Source organism: Neopsephotus bourkii, unplaced genomic scaffold (assembly GCF_033783945.1).
Source record: "Neopsephotus bourkii isolate Nb327-2 ecotype Australia unplaced genomic scaffold, CSIRO-AGI_Nbou_v1 NB_281, whole genome shotgun sequence".
Lineage (NCBI taxonomy): Eukaryota > Metazoa > Chordata > Aves > Psittaciformes > Psittacidae > Neopsephotus > Neopsephotus bourkii.
The window spans coordinates 1,699,428-1,715,564 of record NW_026900790.1 but is presented as its reverse complement, the minus strand read 5'-3'; the positions used below and the strand labels follow the sequence as shown (position 1 = coordinate 1,715,564).

The following is a 16,137-nucleotide window of genomic DNA, read 5'->3' as shown; positions in this document are numbered from 1 at the left end:
TGATTGGGCAGCGGAGCTGTCGCTCAACCCCATAAGCTGCTGAGGTGAGAGAAGACCCCATAGGGGCTGAGGCAGGTCCGGGGGTGAAGCGCTCCTTAAAGGAGCCGCGTCGCTATTTTGTGGGGAGGTGTTTTGGGTCTGTCTGTCTGTCTGTCATCGACAGAGCCCGTCAGTGCAAACTACACGCACCCTGCATCCCCCTTCTCAGCACCTTCACCCAAACACTGAGCTGTCTACTTCAGCAGTAATGGCAGTCCCTTGCTGCTGTGCCCTGAGGTGGTCACAGCTTCCCTCCTCATTATCACTTACAGAAATAATACAGGTGGAAGGTAGTTGACATTAATACCTCGGTCAGGTCTTTCTGACAAATGGAGCAGAAAACTTGGGATGGGATCCCTGAAAATCCCCAGAGATGGGGCAGATCCCCCATTCTGGCACCATTCCCCACAGCGATGGCTGATCCATGAGGTACCAGAGAGGTCTGTTGGGTTGTGGGTGCTACTGAGCTGCTTAGCAGCCACTGTCCATGATGGAAACCATCACTGCAAGGCACAGGGATCATAGAATCATAGAATCATAGAACAGTTAGGGTTGGAAAGGACCTTAAGATCATCAAGTTCCAAACCCCTGCCATGGGCAGGGACACCTCGCTCTAAACCATATCACCCAAGGCCTCGTCCAACCTGGCCTTGAACACTGCCAGGGATGGAGCATTCACAACCTCCCTGGGCAACCCATTCCAGTGCCTCACCACCCTAACAGGAAAGAATTTCCTCCTTGTATCCAATCTAAACTTCCCCTGGTTAAGTTTTAACCCATTACCCCTTGTCCTCTCACTACAGTCCCTAATGAAGAGTCCCTCCCCAGCATCCCTATAGGCCCCCTTCAGATACTGGAAGGCTGCTATGAGGTCTCCAACTTTCTCAGCCTCTCTTCATACAGGAGGTGCTCCAGTCCCCTGATCATCCTCGTGGCTTCCTCTGAACTTGTTCCAACAGTTCCATGTCCTTTTTATGTTGAGGACACCAGAACTGCACACAATACTCCAAGTGAGGTCTCACAAGAGCAGAGCAGAGAGGCAGGATCACTTCCTTCGACCTGCTGGTCACGCGCCTTTGGTGCAGCCCAGGATACGGTTGCTTTCTGGGCTGCAAGCGCACACTGAAGCCGGCTCATGTTCATTTTCTCATCGACCAGCACCCCCAAGTCCTTCTCCAGAGGGTCTGATCTGAATCTCATGGAATGGTTTGGGTTGGAAGGGACCTTAAAGCTCCTCCAGTTCCAACCTCTGCCATGGGCAGGGACCCCTTCCACTAGAGCAGCTTGCTCCAAGCCCCTGTGTCCAACCTGGCCTTGAGCACTGCCAGGGATGGGGCAGCCACAGCTTCTCTGGGCACCCTGTGCCAGCGCCTCAGCACCCTCACAGGGAAGAGCTTCTGCCTAAGAGCTTGTCTCAGTCTCCCCTCTGGCAGGTTCAAGCCATTCCCCTTCTCCTGTTCCTACAGGCCCTTGTACAAAGCCCTCTCCAATTTTCTTGTACCCCCTTTAGGCACTGGTAGCTGCTCAGTGGTCTCCTCTCTTCTCCAGACTCAAGAGCCTCAATGTTCTCAGACTGTCAGCCCATTTGCAGTTGATTAACATCACTCAGCTCATTAGAAAGGGGGTTTCTTGGTCATAACTTTAATACCAGGGAAGATTAGAACTCCTGTGAATTTTCTGAGCTGGGGATGGCTGTGATGATGAGTATGTGGTAAGTTCAGAACTTGTTTTAGTTTCGTACAGGTGGCCATTGGGCTGACAGTTTCCCTTCAGATCTAAATCTGATAGGAGGGAGCAGCAGACCTGCCCGAAACACCACAATACTGTAGCTCATAACTTTAGGTCCTTCTCCAAAACCTTCCTCCTGTTGTGCCCTATGGAGAAAGGATTTGTGGGTTTGGAAAGGAAGGAAGGAATAACTTCATTTGTCTGTTGTCAGACCTCCAGCCCAGTCTCTCCCAGGCGTTTGTACTTCTGTTTATTGTGTTCATGGAAATACAAGTCTGATCTCAGGAAAGTGCCTGGTTTGGGGGCTTGGAGGCAGCAAAGGCTCCTGCTGGATTCTGGGAGTGTCCTCAGCTGCCCAGTAGAAGCTATAATGGGGTTTGACTCCCAAAGTGTTGCCCCATTTTCTGCTCTCTTTTAGCCTCACACAAGCTTGAGTAAATGTGTTTAAGCTTTATAGATAACCACCATAAATACTATTTTTCCTCTCTGCTTTTATATGCTGGTATTATATGCTTCTGCAGTTAAAGCCAGGCATGCCAGGGTTCTCTTGGCAAAATGCTGCTGCCTCTCTTTGTCTTTCCCTTTCTAAGATGAGGATCATTTCTCTAACTCCTTATATTCTGTAAGCCTAAAATCTGCTTTGCATTTCTGTCAGTTGGAAGACCTGGAGGTGACCGTGTCTGATCATATTCAGAAGGTTTTAAAGCCAAACTTTGCAGCTGCATGGGAAGAAATGGGAGGTGACTTTGAGAAAGAAGAAACCTTTGCACTTAGTTCCATTCAAACCCTTGATGGTGAGATGATCTCTCCTTCTTTATTGGTGACCCACATAGTAATCCTGGTAAATCTGGCACGCTGGGGATATATTTGGTGCCTTCCAATGGGAAGTCATGTCCCAGCAACAAGGTTTTGTGTTGCAATGCTGGGATTATAGTGAGTGGAACTTTGGCACTGCTCTCCTGAAACTGGGTGGAGGAAGGGGTGTGTTCCTAGACTGTGCAGACATGGCAAAGTAGGAGTATTGATGGGGCTGCAGTCAAGCTGCTGATTGGGAATGGTTAACCCACATAAGTGGTTAGAGGAGAAGAAAGCTTGGCACTAAGCTGGAGGTAATTCTCTCCCTCAATCTCTGCATGCAGAAGCTGTCAATAACATCATCAAGTTCTTGGGCATGCAGCCCTGTGAGAGGTCAGATAAAGTGCCAGAGAACAAGAAATCTCACACGCTCTACTTAGCTGGTAAGTACTCACACTGCAGAGCTCCATGGCTCTGTGTCCCCACAGGGTTTTACTAAAGGGAGGGGAATGGGTTTGGGAGATTCTGCTCTTACTTGGAGAGGTTTTTCTCTGTGTTGATCAGAATGGATGTATTCTGCCTATGGGAATGGTAGTGAATCCTTTGAATGAAGAACTTTCAGAGCAGATACCTGCCGAAGTTCCTTGCCTGTGCTTATCTTGGAAAGGGGTTCTTAGGACCGTCTTACAGACACATCCTGTATTGACCTTCAGTACCCACAGCTTCTTAGGGGAGTCCTAGAGTAATTTAGGTTAGAAAAGACCCTTAAGGTCATTGAGTCCAACCGTTAACCCAGAACTGCCAAGGCCACCACTAAACCATGTCCCTAAGCACCACATGTACATGTCTTCTATATCACTCCAGGGACGGTGACTCCAGCCCTGCCCTGGGCAGCCTGTTCCAATGCCTGAGCACCCTCTGGGGAAGCAATTGTTCTTCAGCTCCATCTAAACCTGCCCTGGTGCAGCTTGAGGCTGTTTTCTCCTGTCCCATCCCTTGTTCCTTGGGAGCGGAGGGAGCAGAGCCCCTCCTGGCTCCATCCTCAGGACTGTATCTCCCTTAAGGGCAAGGGCACTGAGCCAGTGTACTAGCCTTGCAGTGTGTGTCGACTTCTCAAACCAAAAGAAGTGAGCTTCAGCTACCCACTTTCTGCTTTTTACCTATTTAAGTCTGCCAAGCCCTCCAGCAGCACTTGCTGACTCTCTTTCGTTACAGCATTATCTGTTATCTTTGGTCTTGGCCTCAAGAGCTTAGGAGAAATTGGGGGTTTGGGTATTTGTTAGTCATTTCCCCCTTCTCTGCAACTGGCATAGACTCAGTGTTGTCTGTTGATGGCTCCTGGGTCATCTAGATCACTGAGCCTGTCCTAAAGTGATGTCTACAAGAAAATCTCTTCAAGTCATCTCCTAAAGCCACTCTCAAACATTGCTTTGTCCCCTCAGGTGTCTACAGAGGTGGCTGTGATGTGCTGGTGAGGTCCAGGCTCGCGCTCGGAGACGGTGTCACCATGCAGGTGACTGTTAGGAGCAAAGAAGAAACGCCTGTAGATGTCATCCTGGCTTCTGTAGGCTGAGTGTTACAGCCCGACTGTGGTGGAAACCCCCTTAGCGAGCACTGGTTGGGTATTTACCAGCTATCAAGCAGCCTGTCTGCCCTTCTGCATGTAGTTTTTACTCCTCCATTTGGTATATTTTGTACGTTACAGTAGTGGCAATAGGTGGCTGGAACTGAGCCTTTCCCATGTCCCTTCCCTTGTTGTCACTTCTACATTCCCATCTAACTTATTGCATCTCTGGCCACTTGCAGTAGAGCAGGGAAGGGAAAAGAGGCAGGTGGGAAGAAAAATGGCATCAGACTTTTGTCAAAATCGATTTTTATTAATAGAAAATAAAGCCTGGTCCAAGTGGTGGAATTCATCTGAAGTACTGGTAATAAAATAGACATCTCTTGTTCTAGTTCTGGCTGTTTCAGTACAGAAAAAGTAACCCATGATGGCTGCTTACTCAGAAAAAGGCCGTTATTCCTAAAAGGACACTAAGAAAGTTCAAACATGAGCAGTTAAAACCCACACAACTTCCAAGTTTATGGTATCCTGATGCTCCTCTGCTTTGTTCCACATGGAAAAATCAGTGTACAGAGAGATTAACCTTCACCTCCAAAAGCATAGTCAGTGCTGAGCCTTATGTTAATAATCCCAAACACTGGTGTGTGAAACATCCCATATAAAAATCTGCGAAGAGACAGGGAAGGAGGGACATTGTGGTAACTTCCTTATGAGGTAAGTTGTGCATCTCTCGGCTGGTCTGCTGCTCCTTTAGTTGTCAAGTCAGGGTGAGGAAGGAAAGAAGGAATACTGTTCCAATACCACTTTAATTACCTGTCCTACATCCCTGTGGCTCCAGTAGCTATAGCTCACAAGAACCATGGCTTTTGCTAGACCCAAGAACACCGCTTCTTCAGCTTGCCCTAGTGAAAGAGGCATGAGCCTGCCCTGGTGGAGCTACAACCAGGCTTCAGCAAAGCTTCTGAGGTAGTCCCAGGGGTGCAGCATCACTGAGCAGCTCTGCTTGTTCAACTGAACGGCAGAGAAACAAGGGAAGTGGTAAAAACATTGATGTTTAGAGCTTGCCTTTGGGTCATTGGCCATTAAAAAGAGGTTACTGAAGGTAATTACAGTCTTTAAATGCTCCTTTATGGGTGCAGAGCATTATTGCCAGTACTTGGGGGATTACAGATCCAGCTCTCCTGCTATAGTTACTGTAGGCAAACTCTACTTCAAATTATTCAGGCCTGACAAGCTGGTCAAGTATTACAGCTCTTAGCAGAGGGATATCATTTCAACTGCATCCACGGTGGGAGTAGAAGCATCAGATCTTGGCTGCAAGTGGTCCTGGTTACCTGTGTCATGTAGCATGGCCTCACAGTGAAGGCAAATAAGGACTCTTGGAACAGACGTATGTGCTCTTGTTGTCCTTTGAGCTCATTTTTTATCCCAGCCTCATCTTTTCTGGTGCCTCAAGGATTTACCTGCATCAATGCAGCAGTTTGGTAGTTTTGGTAGAGGTTGTTAATGCAAAGTGCTGGATCTGGAGATAAAACATCAAGGTTTCTTCCTGTCCCCAAAGCCTGCCATGTAAACCCAGAACAAGAACTGAGGTGCAGCAGCTCAAAAGGAGTTGATCAAGTTGAGATGAGCATTCAGGAAGCCTGTTGGATCCTCCAGCTGTGGATAGTGGCTGATGTGGTCATCCAGCACAGACACTGTGGACATGGGAAGCACCTTTCTGTTGGGAGAATGCAGTAAGGTGCCACCACTGAAGTAGGACATTACCCACTCATAGTTGTATTCTGTCTGTATCATGGTTTGGGGACAAAAAAGCCTCTATCAGCTATGTTTGACCACTCTTCTAAGGATTGGATTTAACTTCAGGGTAGTCTGGAGGAGAAGACTACCTCAAATCAATACATCTTACCTCTGCTGTGGGTTTCAAATACCTCATTGTTTTGACTGAGAATTGTGACTTTGATGCCTAAAAACCAGCCTCCATGAAAAGGGAATTGAAGGGAAAGCCCCAAGACAAAGTCCTCCCTCAAAATGAACCTCAGTTGTGCTTTCACACTTTGTGGTGGTCATTATCTTACTTGTAAAGCTGAAGGAACTCTGGGTGTGGATTCAAAGGGTCCAGGGGCCTATAGATGAGATGCACTGCAAGAGAGAAGCACAGACAGAGCTTTTATACCCAAGGCCATCCCTAAACTAAGCCAAGAAGACTGTTGCAGGCATCCCAAGCAGTAAACCAAACTGGATTCCTACTCACATGGGACAGAGGTGGACATCAAAGGCCCAACCCAGCATTCTCTGTGCTTCTTTCTCTGGTTTATGTACTGCAAAATACTGAAGAGAAACCTGTTGTTCCTCAGCAGAAGGTGCCCTGAGGAGCTGCAGTGTGTGCCTGTGCGACTGAGGTGGCATCTGCATCTCCCCAGGTCACCTCCTTGGGGCAGCAGCAGCAGCAGCACAGGATCACTCTGCTGGTCATCCCCAGCTTAGTGACTTGCTTAGGGTGGGTTCCTTAAGTGCAGTCAATTCACAGGCCTGCTGGAGAATAACCCAAGTTCATTTAGGAAGGGAGAAACAGCTTGAGTTTGAGGAGATGGGAAGGTAAGGTTTGAATCCTTTCCAGCTGAGATGGAAGCAAATTTGGGTCCTTGGCTCCCAGTTCAATGCCTCTGGGTTGTAAAAGGAGATGAAACATCACCTTTGTGCCAGGCAGTGCAGTAAGTCACAACCAGCACCAAAAGGTTGGTTGTCCTCAAGTCCCTTTAAACTCCATCCTGCTTCACTTGGGCAGCAGGACAGAAAGTGGATCCTACACAATGTCAGGGCAAAATCAGTCTGCTGAAAGCCCACACAGGGTCTTGTGGTGACTCTGAAACCATTTCAGTACCTCACAGAAGAGGAGTCAGCGCTGAACCAGTACGTGTGGAGGAATCTGAAAGGTCATCAGATTCACAGTTTAAACACCAAATTCGAGTCTGTTGGGTTACAAAAATCCTTTCAAGGACAGGAAGCTGCACTCAACAAACGTACTGCTCCTCTGCCACATGGGGTTAGAGATATTTGGGCACTGGCTCTGCTGCCAGCAGAGGTGACACTGCAAAACTGTGCCCCAAAGGGCCTTGCCAAGTGGGGAGTACATCAGCCAGTGCATCCATTGCTGGACTTGGGTGAACATTCCTCATTATCAAGAGGCAACCAGTGAGCACCCACTGGAGAGGCTGAGCTCTGTGGTGTGCTTTGTCTGAAGGTTGTCCCCACTAGGAGCAGAGAGGAGTTTCCATGCTGGTGGAGAAGGATGCTTACAAACCCCACCAGATGCAGATATTGAGCTTACACCCACCAGCCCAAAGTCATTCCAGAGGCCCAGAACTGGAGAGAACCAGGTTTAGCTCCAGTTGTTAGCAAAAGCCTATAAACTGAAGCCTCTGAGTTCTAAACAAGCAAACTAAACCCCATGTTGTACATCTCCAGTATTGTCCTTCTCCCACCATGCTCAGATCCTCCTGACTCCAAACTTACGCACCTGCCTTGCATCACCCTGGCAGGAATCCCTGCTCCTACATCACACCCCAACGCTCTTTTGGGGTGCAGGGATGATCCCAGATCCCAACAGAAGCAGCTGGAAGCTCTGGGGAGCCAGGAACTGTGGGGAGTGAGAGCAATAAGATCTGCATGGAAAAGAGTTTGGGAATGAGCTCTGAAGCTTTGGTGCTTGACAAGCCCTGGGGCGATGAGCTGGAACCTTGAAGGACAGGGAAGGTAAAGGAAGCAAGCCTTGGGAGGATGGGCCAGGGGGGAATCTCAGGTGGAGGCCAGAGGCTGTGGGGGTTGGGAGAGGGTCTGCAGCACTGTGATTGGACTATTTACCTGGAGAGTTTTACAGGGGCCAGTGGGATTGAATGTTGTCTGTGTGTGCAGGTTGGGAAACTACTGAACAGGGGGACAGAAAGGGCTTGGTGGTAATAAAGGAGGATTTGAGTCTCTGCATCAGCTGGAGTCCGTGTCATGAAATGCCACAGAGGGGCAGGCAAACACTATGCTACATCACCTCTTACCTACTCGTTTTACCCACCCGACAATAGCTGGACTTGAGCAGAAGTGGAGGGAGAGAAGGTGAGATTTGTCATCTCGGCTGGCAGGCAGCACCAGATTCCATCTCACTCAGCTGCCTCTTACACAAGGAACACTCCTCTGGGAGCTCAAACCCTCCCCGTAGTATGGGTAACAAACAAGAGGAATTAGGGATGTGTGCACATCTACGGGGATATGATGTAGTAGGCATCACAGAAACCTGGTGGGATGGCTCCTATAACTGGAGTGTTGGAATGGAAGATTGGAGCCTCTTCAGAAAAGGCAGGCCTGTCAAACGGGGATGAGGAGTTGCTGTTTGTGTTAGGGATAGGCTGGAGAGTATGGAACTCTGTCTGGAGACAGGTGAGCAGTGAACAGAGAGTCTGTGGGTCAGGGTTAAAGGGAGGACAGCGATGGGAGACATTACTGTGGGGATCTGTAACAGACCTCCTGATCAGGGGGACTCTGGATGAAGCGCTCTATAGACAGATAGGAACAGCCTCATGCTCTCAGGCCCTTGTCCTCACGGGGGACTTCAGTCACCCTGATACCTGTTGGAGGGAGGGTATGGCCCAGCACAAGCCATCCAGGAGGTTCCTCGATTGTGTGGAAGACAACTTCCTTCTGCAAGTAATAGAGGAGCCGACAAGGAGAGGCGCTATGCTTGACCTCGTGCTCAACAACAGGGAAGGGCTCGTTGGAAATGTGACGCTCCAGGGCAGCCTTGCTTGTAGCGATCATAAGGTGGTCGAGTTTGAGATCCTCAGGACAGTGAGAAGAGCGTGCAGCAAGCTCACTGCCATGGACTTCAAGAGAGCAGACTTTGGCCTCTTCAGGAACCTGCTTAGTACGGTTCCATGGGACATAGTCCTAGAGGGCAGGGGGGCCCAAGACTCTTGGTTGATATTCAAGGATCACCTGCTACAAGCTCAGGAGTGTTGCGTCCCAACTAGAAGGAAGTGCAGCAGGAGGGCCAGGAGACCTCCTTGGATGGATAAGGAGCTGCTGAGGAAACTTCAAGGAAAAAAGAGGCTTATAAAAGGTGGAAGCAAGGACAGGCGGCATGGGAAGAATACAGGGATGTTGTCCGGGAAGCTAGGGACCAGGTTAGGAGAGCTAAAGCCCAGTTAGAATTAAACTTGGCTAAGGATGTTAAAGAGAATCGGAAGGGATTCTATAGTTCCATTGCAATTCAAAGACAGACTAGGGACAGTGTGGGCCCTCTCTGGAAGCTATCAAGAGAACTGGCTACCCTGGGTTTGGAGAAGGCTGAGGTTCTCAATGGCTTCTTTGCCTCAGTCTTCGCTGGCAAATGCTCCCACCACACCACCCAAGTCTTGGAAGGCAGACTCAGGCACTGTGAGAATGAAAAGCTTAGGCCTACTGTAGGAGAGAATCTGGTTCAAGAGCATCTGAAGAACAAGCGCACAAGTCCATGGGACCTGATGAAATCCATCCGTGGGTCCTAAAGGAGCTGGCAAATGAAGTTGCCAAGCCACTGGCCGTCATATTTGAAAAATCATGGCAGTCAGGTGAAGTTCCCAACAACTGGAATAAGGGAAATCTAACCCCCATTTCAAGAATGGGAAAATGGATGACCCAGGGAATTAGACCAGTCAGTCTCACCTCTGTGCCTGGCAAAATCTTGGAGCAGATTCCCCTGGAAGGCATGCTAAGGCACATGTAAAAAAAGCAAAGTGCTTGGCAACAGCCAGCATGGCTTCACCAAGGGGAAATCCTGCCTGACCAATTTGGTGGCCTTCTATGATGGGGCTACAAAACTGATGGACAGGGTAGAGCAGTTGATGGCATCTACCTGGATTTGTGTAAAGCGTTCGACACTGTCCCACACGACATCCTTGTCTCTAAATTGGAGAGACATCAATTGATGAATGGACCACTCAGTGGATAAAGAACTGGCTGGATGGCCGCACACAAAGAGTTGTGGTCAATGGCTGAATGTCCGGCTGGAGACCAGTAACGAGTGGTGTCCCTCACGGATCAGTATTGGGACCGGTCTTGTTCAACATCTTTGTCTCTGACATGGACAGTGGGATTGAGTGCACCCTCTGCAAGTTTGCCGATGACACCAAGCTGTGTGGTTCGGTTGATCCGCTGGAGGGAAGGAATGCCATCCAGAGGGACCTTGACACGCTTGTGAGGTGGGCTGACGCCAACCTCATGAAGTTTAACCATGCCAAGTGCAAGGTCCTACACCTGGGTCGGAGCAATCCCAGGCACAGCTACAGGCTGGGCAGAGAAGAGATTCAGAGCAGCCCAAGGAGAAGGACTTGGGGCTGTTGGTGGATGAGAAAATGAACATGAGCCGGCTTCAGTGTGTGCTTGCAGCCCAGAAAGCAACCATATCCTGGGCTGCATCAAAAGGAGCGTGACCAGCAGGTCGAAGGAGGTGATCCTGCCCCTTTATTCTGCTCTCGTGAGACCTCACCTGGAGCATTGTGTGCAGTTCTGGTGTCCTCAACATAAAAAGGACATGGATCTGTTGAAACAAGTTCAGAGGAGGGCCACGAGGATGATCAGGGGCTGGAGCACCTCCCGTATGAAGACAGGCTGAGAAAGTTGGGGCTGTTGAGCCTGGAGAAGAGAAGGCTGCATGGAAACCTCACTGCAGCCTTCCAGTATCTGAAGGGGGCCTATAGGGATGCTGGGGATGGACTCTTCATTAGGGACTGTAGTGATAGGACAAGGGGTAATGGGTTAAAACTTAAACAGGGGAAGTTTAGATTGGATATAAGGAGGAAATTCTTTCTTGTTAGGGTGGTGAGACACTGGAGTGGGTTGCCCAGGGAGGTTGTGAATGCTCCATCCCTGGCTGTGCTCAAGGCCAGGTTGGATGAGACCTTGGGTAATATGGTTTAGAGCGAGGTGTCCCTGCCCATGGCAGGGGGGTTGAAGCTTGATGATCTTGAGGTCCTTTCCAACCCTAACTATTCTATGTTTTTATGATTATCTGTAACAGCACCAGGGGGAAAAGGTGCTTATGTAGGCATGGTACATAAAAGATTTCAAGTGTTGTGCAGAACCTTGAGTTGAATTACATGCCACTGCAGCAAAGGAATCATAGAATGGGTTGGGTTGGACTGGACCTAAGTCTCATCCAGTTCTAACCCCCTTGACCCTTTTCTGCTTAGACTGCTGTACCGTCACAACCTGCATGGAGCACTCACTGAAAACACCACTAGAAAAGCCATCTCCCTTGTCCTTGTACACAAATCAGTGTCCCCTTCCACCACCTTCAGTATCTTCCTACCTGACATTCTCACCCCCACCGCACTGGTCTTTTGTCATGCTGCATGTTATCCATCAGTCCTCTCAGCTTTATTACCCCATTTATAAGTGTCTCACCAGGTGCTTTGACACCTTCTTCACATGGTCTCAGTGTGCTGTAAGCCACTGGCCAAGCTCACCTGCAATGTGTCTCCTTAACATGACTTCTCTTGGTTTGTCTTTATAACTAAACAAATGCAATTTTGCTACTCCTCTTTCCTACAGATCTATTTACCACCCATCTGGCTGTCTAGAAACCATCTACCAGGCATCAGCTACATTACCATAAAGCTGTTTGCTATTAAAACCTTCCAGCACAGCAAAATACTCCTGATGAAATTCATGTAATACATCCTTTCCCCTCAAATACCCACTTAAAACTACAAGTGAAGTTGTTAGTAGACTTTCCTACATTCTAGAGTGCTGCTCCTTGGTAGAGAATCAGAAAGAAAGTTTCTGGACTCCTCCAGGAGGTGTCAGATGGAAGACACATTCTTTTTGTGTCCTTTCCAGCAGAGCAGTGTTAAGTGTCCTTTCCAGGAAAGCAGGATGATGGTGACACTGAATTGGTGGCAGGAGGAGCTAGCTGGGAGGCAGCCAGCAGAGCCCTGGCTTTGCTTAAACAGCACCGCCTAAAAGTTTTAGTTAATAAGCCAAAGAATACATTAACACAGTGGAGAGAGAACCACAGTGAGTCCATGTGGAAGCCCTAGCAGTTTAGGGTTTGCCATCAGCCGGGAGTTAGGACTGGCAGAGCTCCACCATGGTGGCACCGTGCTATTTACCTGCTTTGGTATCCTGGTGGATCAACCTCAGAGTGTCCCATCTGCTATCAGGTCTCTGGTAGTGGCCATAGGGAAGAGGGATGAGCTCTGCAAAAGGTCATTGTGGATAATCTGTTCCTCATTTTGGGTTCTAGAGTATTAGAAACTCATCTAAACCTTTGGAGCAGCTTTACTCTTTTGGGTGAAATTTTTCTCTTTAATTCTATCCACAAGCAATACAGTGACCAGCTGGTTCTGTGGGGAGATTTTGTCCGTAAGGAATCCTGCTGTCTAACAGTGTGTTGCATTATGTGGTTTTCCCTTTCAGAGCCTCTGGATTTACTACAGTTTCTTTCAGTTTGCCATGTCACAAAACCTCTATATCATTCCTGGGAAACACATGCTTTCTCACAGTCCTCTCCAGCATCTTCAGAGAGTTTTCCCATATCTCTAAGTATCAAAATTGCTGTTCTTTACATTTCCTTGAGTTCACATCTTCCTTAAAATGGGATGACTTGTACTATCTGTTAGTTCAATAGGAACAGGCTTGTTTTCAATCGTGTAATAAATGCAGAGAAATTACACCTAACATTTAAGGAGGTGATCATGCCCCTCTACTCTGCTCTCATGAGACCCCATTTGCAGCACTGTATGCAGTTCTGGGGTCCCCAACATGAGAAGGACATGGAGCTGTTGGAGCAAGTCCAGAGGCCATGAGCATGATCAGGGGCTGGAGCACCTCCCATACGGAGACAGGCTGGGAACATTGGGGCTGTTAAGCCTGGAGAAGAGAAGCTGCGTGGAGACCTCAGAGCAGCTTCCAGTGTCTGAAGGGGGCTACAAGGATGCTGGAGAGGGGCTCTTCACCAGGGACTGGAGTGATAGGACAAGGGGTGATGGGTTCAAACTGAAACAGGGGAAGTTCAGGTTGGAGATAAGGCAGAAGCTCTTCCCTGTGAGGGTGCTGAGGCGCATGGAAGTGGAAGGTGTCCCTGCCCATGGCAGGGGGTTGAAACTGGGTGAGCTTTAAGGTCCAACCCAACCCATTCCAGGATTCTATCAATATTTCTGGTTTGGCTTTCCAATACAATCCAGCAAAGAGAATTCCTAACCAGCTGCATTCTTTTAGTCAGAAATCCAAGGCAAAAATCCAAGTGGTGTCTGCTTGGACCAGAGTTTTGCAATACAAGTTATTTGTTTTACTCTTCTGAGCAGCATAAACAAGAGCAACAAGCAGGACTCGTTGTTCTCTGGGTAGAGAATGTCTTTATTTCCCTACTGTCATCATGGGATGTGCTGCTGGGTGAAGCTAAGAGGTATTTACCCCACAAGTAGTATATTATGGAAGGAAAGGGAAGAAGAAGGTGCTGGCACTCTACCCAGGTGTTTGTATAGTCTGAATATTTGAGAGAGAACAGATTCAGATGTTCCATGGATGAGATCACACGATGCCTTGTGTCTGCTTTCCTGTTTACAGGGAAACATCAAGGATACTGAGTCACAGTGAGTCTTGATTCTCATCCTAAAATCCCACTCTTGTAGAGTGTGGTAATATTGGTGCTTTTCTGGAGGCTTCTCTAGCTCCAGCAGCAAAACCCTCTGTATTAGACTTTGCCATTGGTGCTAATTCATAGAATCATAGAATCATAGAATAGTTAGGGTTGGAAAGGACCTTAAGATCATCAAGTTCCACCCCGCCTGCCATGGGTAGGGATACCTCACACTAAACCATCTCACCCAAGGCTCTGTCCAACCTGGCCTTGAACACTGCCAGGGATGGAGCATTCACAGCCTCCCTGGGCAACCCATTCCAGTGCTGCTAGTCCATCTTGTGAAAGATGGGGACAACCTTCCCTCTGCAAGGTGGGAGGTTGGAGGGAGTTACTCTGAGCTCCTGCAGCTTTCTCCATGGATGAAGGAGAAATTCAGGACTCTCTTCCCTACCATTTACGTCCCATGGTTTAAGAAAGCAGTGCTCAAAGGGGCAGCTGCAAGTCAGCCCAAGCTCTGTCGATCTAAATCTCAACATTGGCTAACACCAGGCAGGTGGCAGGACACAGCAGAGGGCCTCTTTCCATATTTCCAAGCGAGTCTTTCTGAAATGGTGGCTGCAGACACTTAAATACCCTTTTTCCCACTTTGTCTCCTTACAGAATGTCCTGTTATCCACAAGAAGTGAGAGGTAGCTGCTAGTTTTTGCAAAGCTTTTTCTACTGTGCACAGTTCTGGTGTCCTCAACATCAGAAGGATATGAAGCTGTTGGAGCAAGTCCAGAGGAGGCCACGAGGATGCCCAGGGGCTGGAGCTCCTCCTGTGTGAGATAAAACCTCTTCTTGTAAAAGCTCAGGGTAGACACAGCAGTGAAGCATCAGCTATTTATTAACATTTGTGCAAAAATGGGGGGCCTGGCAAGCGGGTACACACAGCAAAGGCAGAACTTTGATTTATATTTCCTATCCTGTCCACAGGTTCCCTCCCTTGTTTCCCCATTGGAGTACTCCAAGGTTCACAGACTATCCAGCATGTATAATCTATATGCTGTTCCTCCTCTTACACCTCCCCTTACTCAGTTTCATACACCCCTTCCTCTTCTTTGTTTATAGAATCATAGAATAGTTAGGGTTGGAAAGGACCTTAAGATCATCAAGTTCCAACCCCCCTGCCATTATCTTCTTTTATGGTTCAATTTCATAGCTCTCTGGCAGAGATGTGGTACCCAACTTACTGTTTAAGCAGCCTGCACCTGCTTCGTTTCATAAACTGCACAAAGATAGTATTACTTTTAACCACAGAGGGTATCTTTCATTCAGAGATTATATTGTCTTTAACAACAGAATGTATCTTTCTAAGTTATGGTATCTCAAACCCTTTGTTTCGTTTTCTTAGTAACTTAGCCCCAGCCCCAATATACGAAAACAACACTGTTTCTCTTACATCCTGTATGGGAACAGGCTGAGAACACTGGGGCTGTTGAGCCTGGAGAAGAGAAGCTGCGTGGAGACCTCAGAGCAGCTTCCAGTGTCTGAAGGGGACTACAAGGATGCTGGGGAGGGGCTCTTCATCAGGGACTGGAGTGATAGGACAAGGGGTGATGGGTTCACACTGCAACAGGGGAAGATCAGGTTGGAGATAAGGCAGAAGCTCTTCCCTGTGAGGGTGCTGAGGCGCTGGCACAGGGTGCCCAGAGAAGCAACCTGCTCCAAGGTGTCCCTGCCTATGGCAGGGGGTTGGAACTGGGTGATAAGAGGGAAAAGGGATTTCTTCCAAACCTTTCCAGTGATACAGCACCAATTGCTCCGCACAAAGCTTTTAAAGTGGAGCTTTCCAACTTAATGTCATTTACAGCTTTCAATAGCAGTCAGAGGCAAGTTTAATTTTACAAATAGCAGCTTTAAAGATGAATGTGACACAACCTCCCTCTAATCTGTTACTCTGTCTAATGGCATTAGGCACATCATGGTATTACCCTGTGGAAAGGAAAAAGGAAGCACCCGATAGTTGCCGACAGGAGCTCTATGTTTAGCAAACTCATGCATATTCACAGCTTTTCTGGGAACTAATTATAATCTAATTATAATCTCTGCATCCTAATTACACATGTGTTTCTTGCTGAGTGGTTATGGATGGTCTTCCTCACTGTGTTTACTGAATGATCCCAGTGCTTGCAAGGTCCTAGTGCCAAGTTAGCAGCTTGTATGTTCTTGCTTCTGTTCTATTCCAGTCTCACTCCATGGTGGGAGCCACTCTGCTATCCTTGAAGGCTGGCATCCTTGGTCTTACTTATTTACTTAGTTGTCATCAGTCCCCTGATGTTCCTTCTCCCATCAGCTGAACATTCCTTTCTCCCTACGTGTCAGTAAGTTAGAACAATCTGGCCTATCCGGCTATGTT

General features: G+C 48.2%; 1 protein-coding gene across 1 annotated transcript; it reads left to right on the top strand.

Moving 5' to 3' along the window:
- Positions 1–2,155: 2,155 nt before the first annotated feature.
- Positions 2,156–4,517, top strand: LOC133208744 (coatomer subunit gamma-2-like). The gene is made up of 3 exons (XM_061346835.1): positions 2,156–2,561; positions 2,907–3,005; positions 4,005–4,517. The coding sequence occupies exons 1-3, from the start codon at positions 2,501–2,503 to the stop codon at positions 4,133–4,135; spliced, it is 291 nt and encodes a 96-aa protein (XP_061202819.1). The 5' UTR covers positions 2,156–2,500; the 3' UTR covers positions 4,136–4,517.
- Positions 4,518–16,137: the final 11,620 nt, after the last annotated feature.